At 46.9% G+C, this 16,593-nt stretch overlaps 1 protein-coding gene across 14 annotated transcripts in view; it reads left to right on the forward strand.

The window, feature by feature from the left end:
- The window catches only part of UBR4 (ubiquitin protein ligase E3 component n-recognin 4), a 110,591-nt gene extending 94,845 nt beyond the window's left edge, over positions 1–15,746 (forward strand). For all 14 annotated transcript variants that reach the window (XM_073601517.1, XM_073601518.1, XM_073601520.1 and 11 more), the window contains 12 exons: positions 400–590; positions 903–1,076; positions 2,550–2,649; positions 2,810–3,028; positions 4,112–4,225; positions 4,341–4,483; positions 5,780–5,905; positions 5,995–6,189; positions 8,643–8,867; positions 13,200–13,290; positions 13,443–13,605; positions 14,979–15,746. In XM_073601517.1, the coding sequence (XP_073457618.1) occupies positions 400–590; positions 903–1,076; positions 2,550–2,649; positions 2,810–3,028; positions 4,112–4,225; positions 4,341–4,483; positions 5,780–5,905; positions 5,995–6,189; positions 8,643–8,867; positions 13,200–13,290; positions 13,443–13,605; positions 14,979–15,043 (1,806 nt within the window). In that variant the 3' untranslated portion in view covers positions 15,044–15,746. The remainder of the gene's footprint in view (positions 1–399; positions 591–902; positions 1,077–2,549; positions 2,650–2,809; positions 3,029–4,111; positions 4,226–4,340; positions 4,484–5,779; positions 5,906–5,994; positions 6,190–8,642; positions 8,868–13,199; positions 13,291–13,442; positions 13,606–14,978) is intronic.
- The last annotated feature ends 847 nt before the right edge of the window (positions 15,747–16,593 follow it).

Consider the following 16,593-nt stretch of genomic DNA (forward strand, 5'->3'; position numbering starts at 1 on the left):
CAAAATTGCATTACAATTTGCACACCTATTTGCGGCAAAGGAACCGTTCAAATCGTAACTCAAGTCGCAGCGGCTTTGAAAAAGGCTCCTGCGCTACTTTTCTGCAGTTTCATTGCGACTTGCATTAACTTCTGTTAAATGAAATCGCACTGATCGGAAGTTGTGAAATGGTGCAGAAGTAGCACGATTTCAAAGCCGCACTGGTGTGAACCAAGGCTTTAACCAATTACATTGTTTTATTTTTATTCAATTTGTGAGCTTTGTGTAAATCCTGTTATAGCCCCTAGGAGGCGATGTCCACCTGTGCCGTTTGTCCCCTCAGTACATATTATTCTGTTGTATGTTTTATGCTTTTTTGAATGCGATACACAGCCCAATCCAATGCTTTGTCTTATTCAGGGTAATTTGTTGCTCACTGGAGACAAGGATCAGCTGGTGATGCTTTTGGATCAGATTAACAGCACGTTCGTTCGATCAAACCCCAGTGTGCTGCAGGGTCTCCTGCGAATCATCCCCTACTTGTCCTTCGGTGAGATAGAGAAGATGCAGATCCTGGTGGAGCGATTCACGCCGTTCTGCACCTTTGAGAAGTAGGTGGCACTCCTACACAAAAGTAACACAAAAACAAAAACTGGAGACATTTAATTTTTATTTTTTATTGGTGGTCATGTGACTAGGCTTCATTACATTGTATGGGTAAGCCCTTTTGAAATCGCACTACTTCAGCCCGATTTCAAAGCCGCACATCAGTGCGATTTTTGCACTGCCAACTTCATTGTGGCTTACAACTTCATTTAACAGAAGTCTATCCAAGTGGCAATGAAATCGGTAACAAGTAGTGCATGACAAGACGCAGCAGTGTGAACAGGGGGGCTAAGCGTCACTCCTGTCTTCTGTCCTAGGTATGATGATGAACACTGCGGTGATGACAAAGTCTTCCTGGACTGTTTCTGTAAAATCGCAGCCGGCATCAAGAACAACAGTAATGGGCATCAGCTGAAAGACCTCATCCTGCAGAAGGGCATCACACAGAACGCCCTGGACTACATGAAGAAGCACATCCCCAGCGCCCAGAAGTGAGTCAAAACCTGCAGGCGGTCTGTACAAAGGCCAAAAAATTCTAAATGATGCAAGACCTTAATTGGAGCGCCTGACAGTGTTTTTTTTTTTTACAATCCATTTTGTCTTTAACCCCTTCCCACCAAAGGAAGCCAGCCCTAATTCAAGTGTTTTACATGGGCTTTCCGGTCATGTGATTGGTCACATGATCAGAAGCCAGTTTTTCTGGCTCCTGATCATTGCTAGGTGACCAGAAGGTGACAGTGTAGGATCAGTCCTGGGGGGGGGGCATACAACGGACGCACGCTCCCAGAACAACACGGCAATCAATACTATTTTATATGGTGGCACAGTGTTTAACCCTTTCGTGACTAAGCCTACTTTTGACATTTGGTGTTTACAAGTTAACATCCGTATTTTTTGCTAGAAAATTACTTAGAACTCCCAAACATTTTATATATATATTTTTTAGCAGAGAATCTAGAGAATAAAATGGCGATTGTTGCAATATTTTATGTCACACAGTATTTATGCAGCTGTGTTTTAAACGCAACCTTTTTGGGAAAAGGGACACTTTCATGAATTTAAAAAAAAACAAACAGTAGAGTTAGCCCAATTTTTGTTGTATAATGTGAAAGTTGATATTATGCCACTTCCGTATGCGTTTTCTTTGCTGCGCGAGCTCACCGGGGCGCTTTAAAAAAAAAAAAAAATGTTTAAATTTATTTTTATATTAATAAATTGTGTTTAAAAAAAAAAAAAATTGATCACTTTTTTATTGCTGTCACAAGGAATGTAAACAGTGACAGTAATAGGTGGTGACAGGTACTCTAAAAGATCCCCGATCCCTCCTTTGCACTTCAAAGTATTCAGATTGGCGATTCTGAATACTGTATATTTTTTTAAAACCGGCGTCATTGGCAGCCGAGTAAATGGGAAGTGACATCATGACGTCGCTTCCGTGTTTAAATTCAGGAGGCTGGAACAAGGCCGTTTCCGGCTTTGTGTCAGTCTGTGGCTGGCCGCCGGAGGCGGCGGATTGTTGATCGGGAGGCCCATTGAGAGCGGCACGAGCGGGGGGGGGCCTCCCGCTCCTGCGGTATAACAGCCGAGCTGCTTTTAGCCGCATTGGTTGTTATCCATGGAAAGCCGATCGCTGGCTCTAAAAAAAAAAAAAAAAAAAAAACGGTACCGGGTTGATGCCTGCAGCTGCGGGCATCATCCCGGTATAACCCCCGAAAGCCAGGGCCACACAACTGCGTACGGTTGGCGGGAAAGGGGTTAAAGCCCATGAACGCGCTGCCAAATATATGCGCACGCCCCGGCGTTAATGTGCTGCTTGCATTAATGCCCCAAAGCAGTCAATTTATGATCCACATTTTCCCACAGAGCAGAAATCAGGCTGAGGGTTGGAGCACTGACCACAGTTTATCATGGCTGCTGAGCCCTGACAATGCGCAGTCAATTCATGAGTATCCCTTTCCTTGCAGTCTGGATGCCGATATTTGGAAGAAATTCCTCTCTCGTCCGGCTCTTCCCTTTATTTTGCGGCTACTCCGAGGATTGGCCACCCAGCACCCTCCCACACAGGTACGTTTCCTGCATGGCCAAGTGACCTCCGGTCTCTTCCACCAGTGTGATCTCACATACCAGTATTGGCTCGTTATTTATGTCCACAGGGAGCATAACCAGACTCCAGCTTTACCCGGCGTATGTTGCCGTCGTTTTCATCTATTGTGTTGCTTCACAGGCTCTTATTGGCACGGATTCCATCACCAACCTCCACAAGCTGGAGCAAGTGTCCAGCGACGAAGGGATTGGGACCCTGGCTGAGAACTTGCTGGAGGCGCTTCGAGAAAACCCAGATGTCAATAAGAAGATTGACGCTGCGCGGAAAGAGACTCGCGCCGAGAAGAAACGCATGGCCATGGCAATGAGGCAGAAAGCGTTGGGGACTCTTGGAATGACGGTGGGTGACCTAAGGAGAGAATTCAACAAAATCTGATTTTTTTTTTTTTTTTTTAATTTTTTTTTTTTTCAGACCGCCCTATAGCACTTTTCATGATATAGAATCCTGCACTTCCGCCTCCAGGGGGCGCGTCGCTTCTGCTGTGATAATTCACAGCAAAAACCGATCTTCGGATGCCAGGCACTCTGTCTTCCGGCAACTGCGAACGTCGGTAAAACACAGAACTGAGCTATGTAAACCAAGGCATAGCTCTGTTCTGACATGGGGTAAGGGATCGATCCTGTGTGTCTGCAAAGCAGGGACTAGAATCAATCTTTTCCCCTAGTGAAAGCAAGCACACACAGTATGCACAAACACTGGCTAGGCACACATTTAACCCTTTGTTTGCCCTGGATGTATAACCCTTCCCAGCCAGTGTCAGTACAGTGACAGTGTATATTTTTAGCACTGTTTCCCAAAACTGTCAATTGTCAGTGTCTGATTGTCCACCGCAATATCGCAGTCCCGCTATAAGTCGCTGATTGTCGCTATTACTAGTATAAAAAAAAAAAATTCCATAAAGCTATCCCATAGTTTGTAACATTTACATAAACCAATCAATATACACTTTCTATTAATTTTTTTTATTTTTTACCAAAACCCTAGCAGAATACATATTGGCCAAAATTTTGTGAAAAAATTTGATTTTTTTTTAATTTTTTTTTTTTTTTTTTTTTTGTTATTGGATATGTTTTATAGCAAAAAGTAAAAAAAAAATTTTTTTGTTTTGTTTATAGCACACAAAAAAAACGCAGAGGCGATCAAATACTACCAAAAAGCTCTATTTGTGGGAAAAAGATTATATGAATTGTATTTGAGTACAGGGTCGCACAACCGCACAATTGTTAAAGTAACGCCGTGCCGTATCGCAAAAAAATGGCCTGCTTATGAAAGAGGGGGTAAAATTTCCGAAGGTCAAGTTAATTAGAATGAACAACCTAAATGTAAAAGTAGATATCTGGAAATCCTGTCTAGTATTTTTGTTCTGTGCTGGGTTGGGCTTCTTGATGTCTGTTCTGATGTTGTATCCTCCATATCTTGCAGACCAATGAGAAGGGTCAGGTGGTCACAAAGACGGCCCTGTTGAAGCAGATGGAGGAACTGATCGAGGAACCGGGGCTGACCTGCTGTATCTGCAGAGAGGGCTACAAGTTCCAGGTACAGGGCTGTACTATGGACGGGTGGGGGGTACAGGTCTATCCAAACAGGTATTTTTATTGTGGGAATCTTCATCCCTTTTTTTTTCTTTTTTTTTTTTTTCTGTATTTTCCAGCCTACCAAAGTGCTCGGCATCTACACTTTCACGAAGCGCGTCTCCCTGGAGGAGGCCGAGAACAAACCGCGAAAGCAGCAGGGCTACAGCACGGTGTCTCACTTCAACATTGTGCACTATGACTGCCATCTTGCCGCTGTCAGGTAATCCTATTTAACCCTTTCATGTTAGAGTGGGGAATGGGCCACTCTATTCAAGTGAAATCTGCGGGGGGGGGGGTGGGTTTGTTTTTTTTTGGGGGGGGGGGGGTTTTGTTTTTTTTGCCATCATTTTTTATGCACATATTCCTTCTCGTTCACACCATCAGTGTACCTGAACAATAAACTTCTCTAAGACGTTCACACCATGTGCTTTAGGCCACGTTCACACTGAGGCGGTTTTCAGGCGTTTTAGCAAGCAGTTTGCTGTGGGGGACACCCGAGCGGGCTCTCTCCTGAGCTGCTGCTCTGTGTGTCCATTCACACACCAGGAGTATCTCAGCCCCGCCCCCGCTCCATCCTCATTGGCTCGCTGACCATGATTGACGGTAGCGGGTGCTAAAGGCTTAGACAATAAGGGAAAGACCTGGGAGAGCGCCGAAGCTGGATCAATATGGGGCTCAGGTAAGTTATTGGGGGGGGTTTCGCTGCAGACAGAAGGTTTTTTATCCTTTATGTTTAGAATGTATGAAGGTAGAAAACCTCGAGCCTTTACAATCGCTTTAAAGTGGGAGTAAACTCTCATCTCTGACTTCTAGGTAAGCCTATAATAAAGCTTACCTATAGGTAATGTAAATGTCTCCTAAACCTGCACTGTTTAGGAGATATTTACTGTACATGCAGCCAGTGACATCACTGGCGCATGCACTCTGAAGGATCGGCCACCTGGGCCGTAAACTGCAGCTCCTGCGTGCATGCGTGGGGGTGAAGTCATCGCGGCCCTGGCCGGTCACACAGCCGGAGTCCGCAAACATGGAAGGAAGATGGGAGAGCCTGCACCTCTGACATCTCAGCGCTGGAAGGGCTTCGTTTTAATGTGCTAGTACGCGATGCAGGGTACCAAAAAAAAAAAAAAGTCCAGCGTTTTCTCCACCATTTTTAAGCTTGTTCTGTTAAGTGTCTTGACCTTTTTAACAAAAATGTTGCATATTTTGAGGGAAAAAAAGAGGGAGATTTACTAAAACTTTAGCACTTAGAATCTGGTGCAGCTGTACATGGCGGCCAATCCGCTTCTACCTCCAGATTGTTCTGTGAAGTTTCGACAATAAAACCTGGAAGCTGATTGTCGCTCTGCGGAGCTGCACCGGATTTTGCACCATGTCGTTTTGGTAAATAATATTTCATTGTGGGGGTCGTCTCCTAAGGCCGGGTGACTGTTGGGGGTGAATTGGTCAGTTTTGGGGATTACGCTTTTCATATTTTATAGCTGATTGTTCACTTTTTTTTTTTTTTTGCACACAGGTTAGCCCGTGGACGGGAAGAATGGGAGAGTGCGGCTCTACAAAACGCCAACACGAAGTGTAACGGCCTGCTTCCTGTGTGGGGGCCGCATGTTCCAGAGTCTGCGTTTGCGACCTGCTTGGCCAGGTAGGCTGTGTGCGTTTTCGTCGTCTTGTCATGTACTGGTCATATTAGTGGGCGTTTTGTGTGCTAAAGTATGTGGATGATTTCTGTAGGCACAACACCTACCTGCAGGAGTGTACCGGCCAACGGGAACCTACCTACCAACTCAACATCCACGACCTTAAGCTGCTATTCCTGCGTTTCGCTATGGAGCAATCGTTCAGTGCAGACACTGGAGGAGGAGGGCGGGAGAGCAACATACACCTTATCCCGTACATCATCCACACCGTGCTATATGTCCTCAACACGTATGTATCCCGCAGTCTAACAAATGTTAGGTTCTAACAAAGGGGGAAATGTTACTAAACCCACAATAGTAAAATCTGTATGTATATGCAGTAAAGCATGCTTGTTATCACTGTGGCACCTAAGGGGTAGGGGTTAATCCTCTGCATTGTGTAAAAAGGCTGATTGATCCCAGCTTCTCTGATCCTCCCGTTCTTCTTTTTTTTTTTTTTTTTTTTTTTTTTTTTTTTTTTTTGGGGGGGGGGGGGGGGGGGGGGCACAGGGCCTGTGGGAACTGCCCAGTCTCCTGTGGAGATCAGATATAGTGAGTGCAGGCTCCTGGGGAGACCAGATATAGTGAATGCAGGCTCCTGAGGAGACCAGATATAGTGAGTGCAGGCTCCTGGGGAGAGCAGATATAGTGAGTGCAGGCTCCTGGGGAGAGCAGATATAGTGAGTGCAGGCTCCTGGGGAGAGCAGATATAGTGAGTGCAGGCTCCTGGGGAGACCAGATATAATGAGTGCAGGCTCCTGGGTTTAGTAACACTTTAAGGCAGGCATGTCCAAAGTCCGGCCCGCGGGCCAATCGCGGCCCGCGGTCCGGTTTCGGACGGCCCGCCTGGTAATTTTGACATATATATCTTTTGTGGCCCCCAACGAATCCCCGAGCGCCGGGGGCCATAAAAGATAGATATGCTGGCTGCCTTGGAGGGGGCGGGACAAGCGCCGTACAGGATACAGGAGAATTTCCTGTTTACACGGCGTCCTGTGTAAAAGGAAGTCCCGTCTCCTGCGCTGCCATTGGACAATTGTTTTGTCCATCATAGGAGGCGGGACTTTCAATTAAAGAGGCCGCCGTGTAAACAGGAATTTCTCCTGTATATCTGTTGGCGCTCGTCCCGCCCCCTCCCTGTCTCCTCCAAGGCTGCAGATGGACATGAATCAGGCTGCACTGACAGCAATGGTGAGTCTGCATTCATGTCAATGTGGTGGGGGCTGCCGTATTTATGTCAATGTGGTGGGGGCTGCATTCATGTCAATGTGGTGGGGGCTGCATTCATGTCAATACGGTGGGGGCTGCATTCATGTCAATACGGTGGGGGCTGCATTCATGTCAATACGGTGGGGGCTGCATTCATGTCAATACGGTGGGGGCTGCATTCATGTCAATACGGTGGGGGCTGCATTCATGTCAATACGGTGGGGGCTGCATTCATGTGAATGTGGTGGGGGCTGCATTCATGTCAATACGGTGGGGGCTGCATTCATGTCAATACGGTGGGGGCTGCATTCATGTGAATGTGGTGGGGGCTGCATTCATGTCAATACGGTGGGGGCTGCATTCATGTCAATACGGTGGGGGCTGCATTCATGTCAATACGGTGGGGGCTGCATTCATGTCAATACGGTGGGGGCTGCATTCATGTCAATACGGTGGGGGCTGCATTCATGTCAATGTGGTGGGGGCTGCATTCATGTCAATACGGTGGGGGCTGCATTCATGTCAATACGGTGGGGGCTGCATTCATGTCAATACGGTGGGGGCTGCATTCATGTCAATACGGTGGGGGCTGCATTCATGTCAATACGGTGGGGGCTGCATTCATGTGAATGTGGTGGGGGCTGCATTCATGTGAATGTGGTGGGGGCTGCATTCATGTCAATACGGTGGGGGCTGCATTCATGTCAATACGGTGGGGGCTGCATTCATGTCAATACGGTGGGGGCTGCATTCATGTTAATGTGGTGGGGGCTGCATTCATGTTAATGTGGTGGGGGCTGCATTCATGTCAATACGGTGGGGGCTGCATTCATGTCAATACGGTGGGGGCTGCATTCATGTCAATACAGTGGGGGCCACATTCATGGCAATGGAGTGGGGGCCGCAGATGGGCACTGATTAGGCTGCATTGATGGGCACTGACCCTTATTTTGCTTCACAGTTCTTTATTTAAAATTTAAGATTTTTTTTCCTGAAACTTCATTTTTAAAGTGAAGGTGCATGTTATAAGCAGATTAAATCCGGTATATCCAAATAACACGCCCAAGCTCATCTATTCACCACACACAGCACAAAGGCAAGAGAATTCTTGTTGGGCCGTGTATTAGTGCTCGGATGGACACACTTAGACCAAATTTTAATGGTTTAAGAATGTCAGGCAAAATGGTCGGCCCTCAAGCATGTTCTATTCATCAAATCTGGCCCTCTTGGAAAAAAGATTGGACACCCCTGCTTTAAGGGGTGTACCGGGTGCATACAGATTTGGGGAGCATGTCATTTACTCCCCTTCTTAACAGAGGACAGTGCTTGGTAATTGGCCAATCAGAGAGCCAGTGAGAAGCTCCTTAAAGTCCTGACTTGGGGCTCCCTCACGAATGTGGAGAGCAGGGAAGTGGCTGGAAGCTGCTGCCGTGGTTTGCTTCTTTTTTTTTTAAATGTTAACTGCTCTGGGCTTTTGCTGTGTCCTCCTTCCAGAACCCGCGCCATATCCAGAGAGGAGAAGAATGTTCAGAGTTTTCTAGAACAACCTAAAGAGAAGTGGGTGGAAAGTGCCTTCGAGGTGGATGGGCCCCATTATTTCACTGTGATGGCGTTACATCTCCTACCGACTGAGAAGTGGAAGACCATCCGCATCGATGTGCTGCGGCGGCTGCTGGTGGTCAGTCATGCGAGAGCCGTGCCCCCGGGTGGAGCAAACAGGTACACAACATGGAAGGGTTCCTGAGGGCTTTCTGCACTTGTTTGAATCGGTCTCTGCTGCTGTAGATATTAGAAGTGGAAATTATGGGGGTGATCTGAGGGGCCAATTCATACTGTGTGGTGACTGCATGGTAAAACATCTGTCACCGCAGGGACAACAATTGTTTCCTATGTGTCCCATTATTCACTGCAACGCAGCCTAGTGCTACGCTAAAATGCAGACATGCTGTATTTTATCGCAGCAACCAGCCGTACTGTCAGGCAGCGCACCCCTCATTGCAGTGAATGAAGTATTACGTTTTGTACACTTCAAATAAAGCTTGTAAAAATACAAAACAAACAAAAAAAAGGCGATGCGGTGCACTGAATCGTGTACCCTAGCCAGATGGCAACGCAGAGCGGCTGAATCGTTCTCCATCTGCTATGCGATTTGTGAATTGGCCTTTACTGGGGAGATTTCTCCTCCCTTCCTGTGTCACCTGGACAAGAAGTTGGGTGAGCTGTTGTCACTGCGATAGGAAACCACAGGTGGCAAAAAAAACTGTCAGACGTTCGGCTTTTTTTTTGTAGTGGTGAATAAATAAATACCACCAAAAGAAAGCTCTATTTGTGTGATGATAACAATGTCCTATGTGTACAGCGTTACATGACCGCGCAGTTGTCATTCAAAGTGTGACAGCGCTGAAAATTGACCTGGGCAGGAAGGGGGTTTAAGTGCCCAGCAAGCAAGTGGTTAAAACGGCACTACGCTGTATCTGAGCACTATAAACCAAAAACCGCTGTTTGATTCGTTTTTAATATGCACAGAAAACTCCCCCATCCATTCATGTCTCTGTGCTTTATTTTGCTGAGATATCACTTAGAAAACGCCCCCCTAGCATTTCTGGCTATGGCCACCTTGAGTAAGGGCAGATTCACATGGCAATTCCTGGAATCGATCTGCCCTTAGCTCAGGCAGGAGGGCATGCTTAGCTGAGAACTCCTCCTCCCTCCCCCCCTCCCTCCTCCTCTTCCCCCCCCCCCCTCCCTCCTCCCTCCCCTCCCTCTTGAAGACTTTGTGATGTATGACATCATCTGCCTAGACATGGGAATGAGTAAGTAACTAAAACGTAAAAACAAAAAAATTTAAGCCCAGGTTCACGCTGAACTCGCCCAATTTCAAACCGGCAATGCAGTCCGACTTTGGGGGCGATTTGTCGGACATCTGTGTGCGGGTTCATGCACAGATGTCTATTCAAATCGCCCCCAAGTCTGCAAAAGTAGTACAGGAATTACTTTTGGGGATCGGTGCGGCGTCGCTCTGATCCGGACTGTGCTATTGCCAGCAATAGCGGCCGATTTTGGCATGTCAATTCGTATGCCAAATCAGCCCGATGTGAATGTGGGCTCCAGGTAAAAATATGATCTACTTTGCTATCTATTTACTAATGCTGGCAGCATAAGGATTAGACAGTCAATGGTGAATGAGAGAGTAAAATTCTACTTTAAATTTGTTTTTGCTTTTTTTCTCCCTATTGGAGATGTGAGAACCTGTTTCCTGGCACCAACGTGGCAGTATACATGTGGTAGAATGCTGCCATGGATTGGCGCCAGGAAAGGAAAATTTACGGGAAGTATTTGATACAATTTTCCTTTCTTTTGGGAGGTATTTAGGCTGCTGTTGGTGACCTCTTCATGTCTGTTGTGGCTTCAGTACTTTTGAGTCAGTAACCAACCAGTTGATGGACATGTGGAGAAAGTCTTGATGGTTGATAATAGGAATGTCACACGTTGAGTGCGGAGATAAAGGAATCCCAGGTGTGGCGAGTCAATGGCGGTGCACATGGATCTTTGAGAACTCCGGGAAGGAGAGTGAGGAGGAGCCCCCAACATAGTGACTGTTAGGTTGGCCCACTTGTGTCATGGTGAGGTCGGTATACAAACTTCGGCCCGGAAAAAGACATTTATACCACAGAGATGAAGGGACACGGCCAATCCAAAGTTCAGCTTTATCGCCCCACAACAAATATTTGGTTCTTTTGACCACTTGCTCAGGTTATGTCTTGTTAACCTGAGGAGGAAGCCAGAAGACTCCTAAATATCAGTTTCGCTTTTTTATTTATTTATTTATTTTTTATACACTAAAAAAAAAAAAAAAAAAGACAAGGCAGGTTTGTGTCGGACCGTTTGGGATGCAATTCTGTAGCAGCTCCTTTTTGTTTTGTCATTGAGGATTCCTCGATGCGTTCACATAGGCCGGATGCTCAGACTGCCGATGACTTCACAAGGTGTCTCTGGACTTCGCAGCATCTCCCTCGGGGCTCTCGTGTTGCCCGGTCATTTTTTCTGGTGACTTGGCAAACTGTCCCCACCGGAGACGCGGCATAAATCATTAAGAAAACATGCGGTTCTTCCTGTCCCAGAGCCCCTCCCACCCGACTGACATTCCAGCGCTGGGCGAGTCTGGCTGTCTGTCCTTTGTAGGTGTGTAATAAAGGCAGATGCTCCCGATACCTCCTTGTATTGTTTCCCTCTTTTAAACAATGATTAATAATCTTTAATTACTTTCTCTCTACTTAGTTTTGCATAATTTGAAGTTCCCAAAAAAAACTTTTGAAAAGACATTCATACGGTAATTGCGATTATTAAGGCGCCATTCTGGAATGTGAGAGGATTGATTGCAGAATAAATTTGCATCTTTTTAAATGTTGACTTTCTGCAAATGCGCAATTGTAACCCAGCTGAAAATATTATATATATATATATATATATATATATATATATATATATATATATATATATATATATATATATATATATATAAATTTTTAGTTATTATTAAAGAGGAGTTCCCTTTTTTTTTTTTTTTTTTTTTAATTAAAAGTCAGCAGCTACAAATACTGCAGCTGCTGATTTTTAATAATCGGACACTTACCTGTCCCACGGTCCAGCAATGCGGGGGATAGAAGCCCCGCTCGTCTCCCCCTCCATTTGGCGGCACCGGCATTGTAACTGTGGGCACCGGGCTGTGGCTTCACAGCCGGGCACCCACTGCACATGCGTGAGCGGCGCTGCGCGCTGTGATTGGCCGCTCATTCATCTGGGACCTGTAATGTGTCCCAGGTGATTGACAAGAGGGAGCAGAGCTGAGCCCTTCCTGCGCCGAGGGGAAGTGATGTCACCAGCCCAGGCACTGAAAGAGGCAGACTACGAGGGACCCCCTAGCAACAGGCATTTAGAGGTGAGTTAAAACATTTTTTTAAAAGTTTTTTGTAATTTTTTTTTTTTTTTGGCACATTCATGCATTTTTTTTAAGGTACTTATATAGCGCAGTCAATTTACACAGTGCTTTACATATACATTATACATTCACATCGGTCCCTACCCTCAAAGAGCTTACAATCTAAGGTCCCTAACTCACATGCATATACTGGGGCCAATTTAGACAGAAGCCAATTAACCTCCCAGCTTGTCTTTGATGCACCAATATATCGGCCGCCGAAAAGTATCAGCTGAAAATACTGTTATTGGCCTTTTGGCGATGGGGGGGAAATAAAGGTGCTGATAATGGCCACTGAAAAAGCATATGCATTTTTGGTGCGTTTTTACAGTGCATTTTTTTCATAGGTCATGTGACTCAAAAACTGCATCAAAAACGCAACATGGGTGCATTTTTGCGGCAGTTTCAATGGAGAGGTGCGTTTTTGGTGGGTTTTTTTTTTTTTGGGGTAAGTTCACCTTTACATAAACACAGGATGCCCTCCTCACCCACCCCCACCCTCTCCTCACCCCCCACCCCACCCCCCTCCCCGGTCCCGCTGACCTGCAGCGCGCCGATCTCCCGTTCTGAGCCCCAGTAGAGCCGCCTCAGTAGTCCGGGGCTCAGAAATCCCCGCAGCTGAATCTCCAAAATATTCCCCATCAGGGATGTTTTGGAGCATTCTAATTGGTCGGCGCCGACCAATCAGAACCTGCGTAGACCTTCCTGTCTACAGGGAAGAATGTGTGAAATCCCAAGTGGGTTTCTAAGCCCCGGACCTTTTGAGGCGGCTCTACTGGGGCTGAGAACGGGAGATTCCGGGGTGGGGGGTGTTATTTTATCTATGTATGTAGCCTGTAGTTCATGCCTGATCCCTAATGTCTGGCTTTCAGTGATTTAAACTGTCTACTTGGCATAAAATCTTAAATGAACTGACCACCAGAGAAGAAGTAAGAGGTCTCCTGAGACACGGAAGACACCAGCTTGTGTCCGGCCTGTAGGATGAGATGGTGTCGGTCACAGAATGCCGATGTGACCCGTTCCTCTCAAAGCGCAAAGTTCTCACCCAATTATTTTTACTCCCCACGCCATAGGTTGACTGATAAAGCAATGAAGGATTACTCCGTCTACCGCTCCAGCCTCTTGTTCTGGGCATTGGTCGATCTCATTTATAACATGTTCAAGGTAAGTCTTCCATTCAGATCCTTTCTTCTTCAAAGATGAGATGCCTACAGGTCTAAATGATGAAAGTGATTTCACACCTGTAGGTTTAAAAACCTCGGAATCCTCCGCGTTGCAAATGTTGTGACTTTTTTTTTTTTTTTTTTGCATTGCAGAAGGTACCAATCAGTAACACAGAGGGAGGCTGGTCCTATTCCCTGGCAGACTACATTCGACTCAATGACATGCCTATCTACGAAGCTGCAGACAAAGCCCTGAAAACCTTCCAGGAAGAGTTCATGCCTGTAGAGTCCTTTTCTGAGTTCATCGATGTGGCCGGTGAGTACCCGTCATCACAGACCGTCATTTGTTGGAGTATAGAGCAGGGGGTCTGCAAACTTTCTGAGCAAATGGTCAGTTTACTGTCCTTCAGGCTTTAGGGGGGCCGGAGTGTGGCCAGTGGGAGCAGAAAATGCCCCCGTCATTGATTTCAATAGGAGGAATAGTGCCCCATCATTGATTTCAATAGGAGGAATAGTGCCCCATCATTGATTTCAATAGGAGGAATAGTGCCCCATCATTGATTTCAATAGGAGGAATAGTGCCCCATCATTGATTTCAATAGGAGGAATAGTGCCCCATCATTGATTTCAATAGGAGGAATAGTGCCCCATCATTGATTTCAATAGGAGGAATAGTGCCCCATCATTGGTGTTAGAGTAATCATGCCCCCATCATTGGTGTTAGAGTAATAATGCCCCCATCATTGGTGTCAGTGGGAGCAATAGTGGAATAATGCGTACTACCACATGTGTGCTGCCACGTTGTGGCAGCACATATGTGGTAGTATGCGTTACCTCACTGGCCATCAGATGGCCAGTGCCAATGATAGGGCACTATTCCTCCCACTGATACCAATGATGGGGCCCTATTCCTCCCACTGACACCAAGTGATGGGGCCCTATTCCCTCCCACTGACACCAAGTGATGGGGCCCTATTCCCTCCCACTGACACCAAGTGATGGGGCCCTATTCCCTCCCACTGACACCAAGTGATGGGGCCCTATTCCCTCCCACTGACACCAAGTGATGGGGCCCTATTCCCTCCCACTGACACCAAGTGATGGGGCCCTATTCCCTCCCACTGACACCAAGTGATGGGGCCCTATTCCCTCCCACTGACACCAAGTGATGGGGCCCTATTCCCTCCCACTGACACCAAGTGATGGGGCCCTATTCCCTCCCACTGACACCAAGTGATGGGGCCCTATTCCCTCCCACTGACACCAAGTGATGGGGCCCTATTCCCTCCCACTGACACCAAGTGATGGGGCCCTATTCCCTCCCACTGATACTAGGACATTTTGTACTCCCGATGGCCAGAGTCTGGCCCCCCTAAAGTCTGAAGGACCGTAAACTGGCCCTTTGTTTAGAAAGTTTGGGGACCCCCTGCATTAGATTCTGAGACTAAATGGAATTCTCCAGCTGCACCCATAGATTCACCCTCCTCCCAGTCCATCCTCTCTTTAAACCATCGTCCCCGTAATTCATATTACTGCCCCTTTAATGCTGAATCCTGTCACTTAATGGGACATTAAAAGCAAACGTTTGGACCATCGTTGCGTGTTTCGTTGTTGCGTGTTTCGTCGTTGCCGGCAGCTGATGCCGCCAGGTTGTTCCCGCCAGCTTTCATCTCTCTCTTTGTCTTGCAGGTCTTTTACCGGAGATCAGTGACCCCGACGGTTTCTTCAAGGATCTTTTGAACTCTGTTCCCTGAGCTTGTGGTGGAGCCTCCTGCTGATGTCTTTCTTCTCCTCCCCTGGGTGTTGCAGTGTTTTTTTTCCTCATTTTTTTTTTTGTGTGCCTGCGCTTGTAGGGGGAGAAGGACCTACATTCGGAATCCCTGAAATCTCCTCTTCAGTGAACAAACTCTTCTTTTATCTTAAGTTTTGCAGACCGCAGCGTCGGGTGGTCGAGGTTTTAGCGCCCGTTGCCTCGTGTGTTTTTAGTGTGCATGAATTTTCAAGTTGTGGGAAACGGACAGCAAGAAACCAAAAGGTATTGGAACTTTTACTGCGAGGCCGACCTGCTGGAGGAACGCAAACATCCCCCCTCCCCCCCAACTGCATGATGTATCCAGCCCACCAAAGACAGAGATATGCATGTGTGCGTTCTGTAGAAGTCTCCTGTGACATGCTGGCAGCCAGCAGAGGGCCCCAGTGAGGTGTCATTTCTGCGGCTACCAGTCATGTGACCGGAGCACCCAATCACTTTTTAGATGTTAGTGACAATCTCGGTATCGCGCTGTGCGGAATCGGTCACCGGCACATGGCGATTTCAGCACCTTCACGTCCGTTCGTGCCGTCGTTCTCCTCACTGGTGAAAGGTTCCTCCCGCCGTGGGCTGTACTGGCAGCCAGTAACATGTAACCAGCTGTTGTTCGCTTCAGATAAAATGTAATAAAAGCTTTTCATTTCTCATCCTGACTCCTCCGAGAGATGTGATTGGAGATAAGTGATTGATGCCGCTTAGAGCCGAAAGGTTTCTGGACTTTATCATCTTCCATCATTTCATTACTCAGATTGTCGGATTCTCCAGCAAATACAAATGTAGCAACGGCCGCGTCTGAGGGAAGGACCGCCGGCGGTTCCCAGCCGCTGGATTCCAACGGTCCACTTCCCAGCGGACACAGCCCAGGTTGGGATTTTAATTGGCTGTTGCCGGGTAACATAGGCAGCTGTTGCCTCATTCAGTGGTGTCTGAAGCAAGTTGGTCTGTGAATGCAATTTAGCTGCCCCATCAGCCAATAGGAAATAGGAGGACTTTTTGGTGGAGCTCTTTAACCGTAGCAGTAAATCTGTTATAGGGCGGTCGTTAAGTGGTTAAAGAGCTCCACCAAAAAGTCCTCCTATTTCCTATTGGCTGATGGGGCAGCTAAATTTCATTCACAGACCAAATGAAAATATACACACACACACACATTATAATTTTCATATTTACACACAGTAATACCTTGGCTTGCGAGTAACGCAGTTAATGAGTGTTATATATAGTAATTCTGGGTAGGAGGTGCCAGAGCGCCGCTTCTACTGTTATTGGTCACAGCAGAAACCAGTCAGTGGGTGCCGGCCAATGGATGTCTGCCAGCACCTGCTGATGATTGAGGAGAGACCCAGGATGGCGCTCTACGTATGTAAACAAGGCAGAGATCTGAGCTGACGGCGGGGATGTGATGAATTGTGTTTCCCTGCAAAGCACTTCCCTTAGGAAAAGCAGCACACTGTGCACAGGCAAACACTGGCTAGGCGCACTGTGCACAGGCAAACA

This window comes from Aquarana catesbeiana, linkage group LG10, assembly GCF_042186555.1.
Source record: "Aquarana catesbeiana isolate 2022-GZ linkage group LG10, ASM4218655v1, whole genome shotgun sequence".
Classification (NCBI taxonomy): domain Eukaryota; kingdom Metazoa; phylum Chordata; class Amphibia; order Anura; family Ranidae; genus Aquarana; species Aquarana catesbeiana.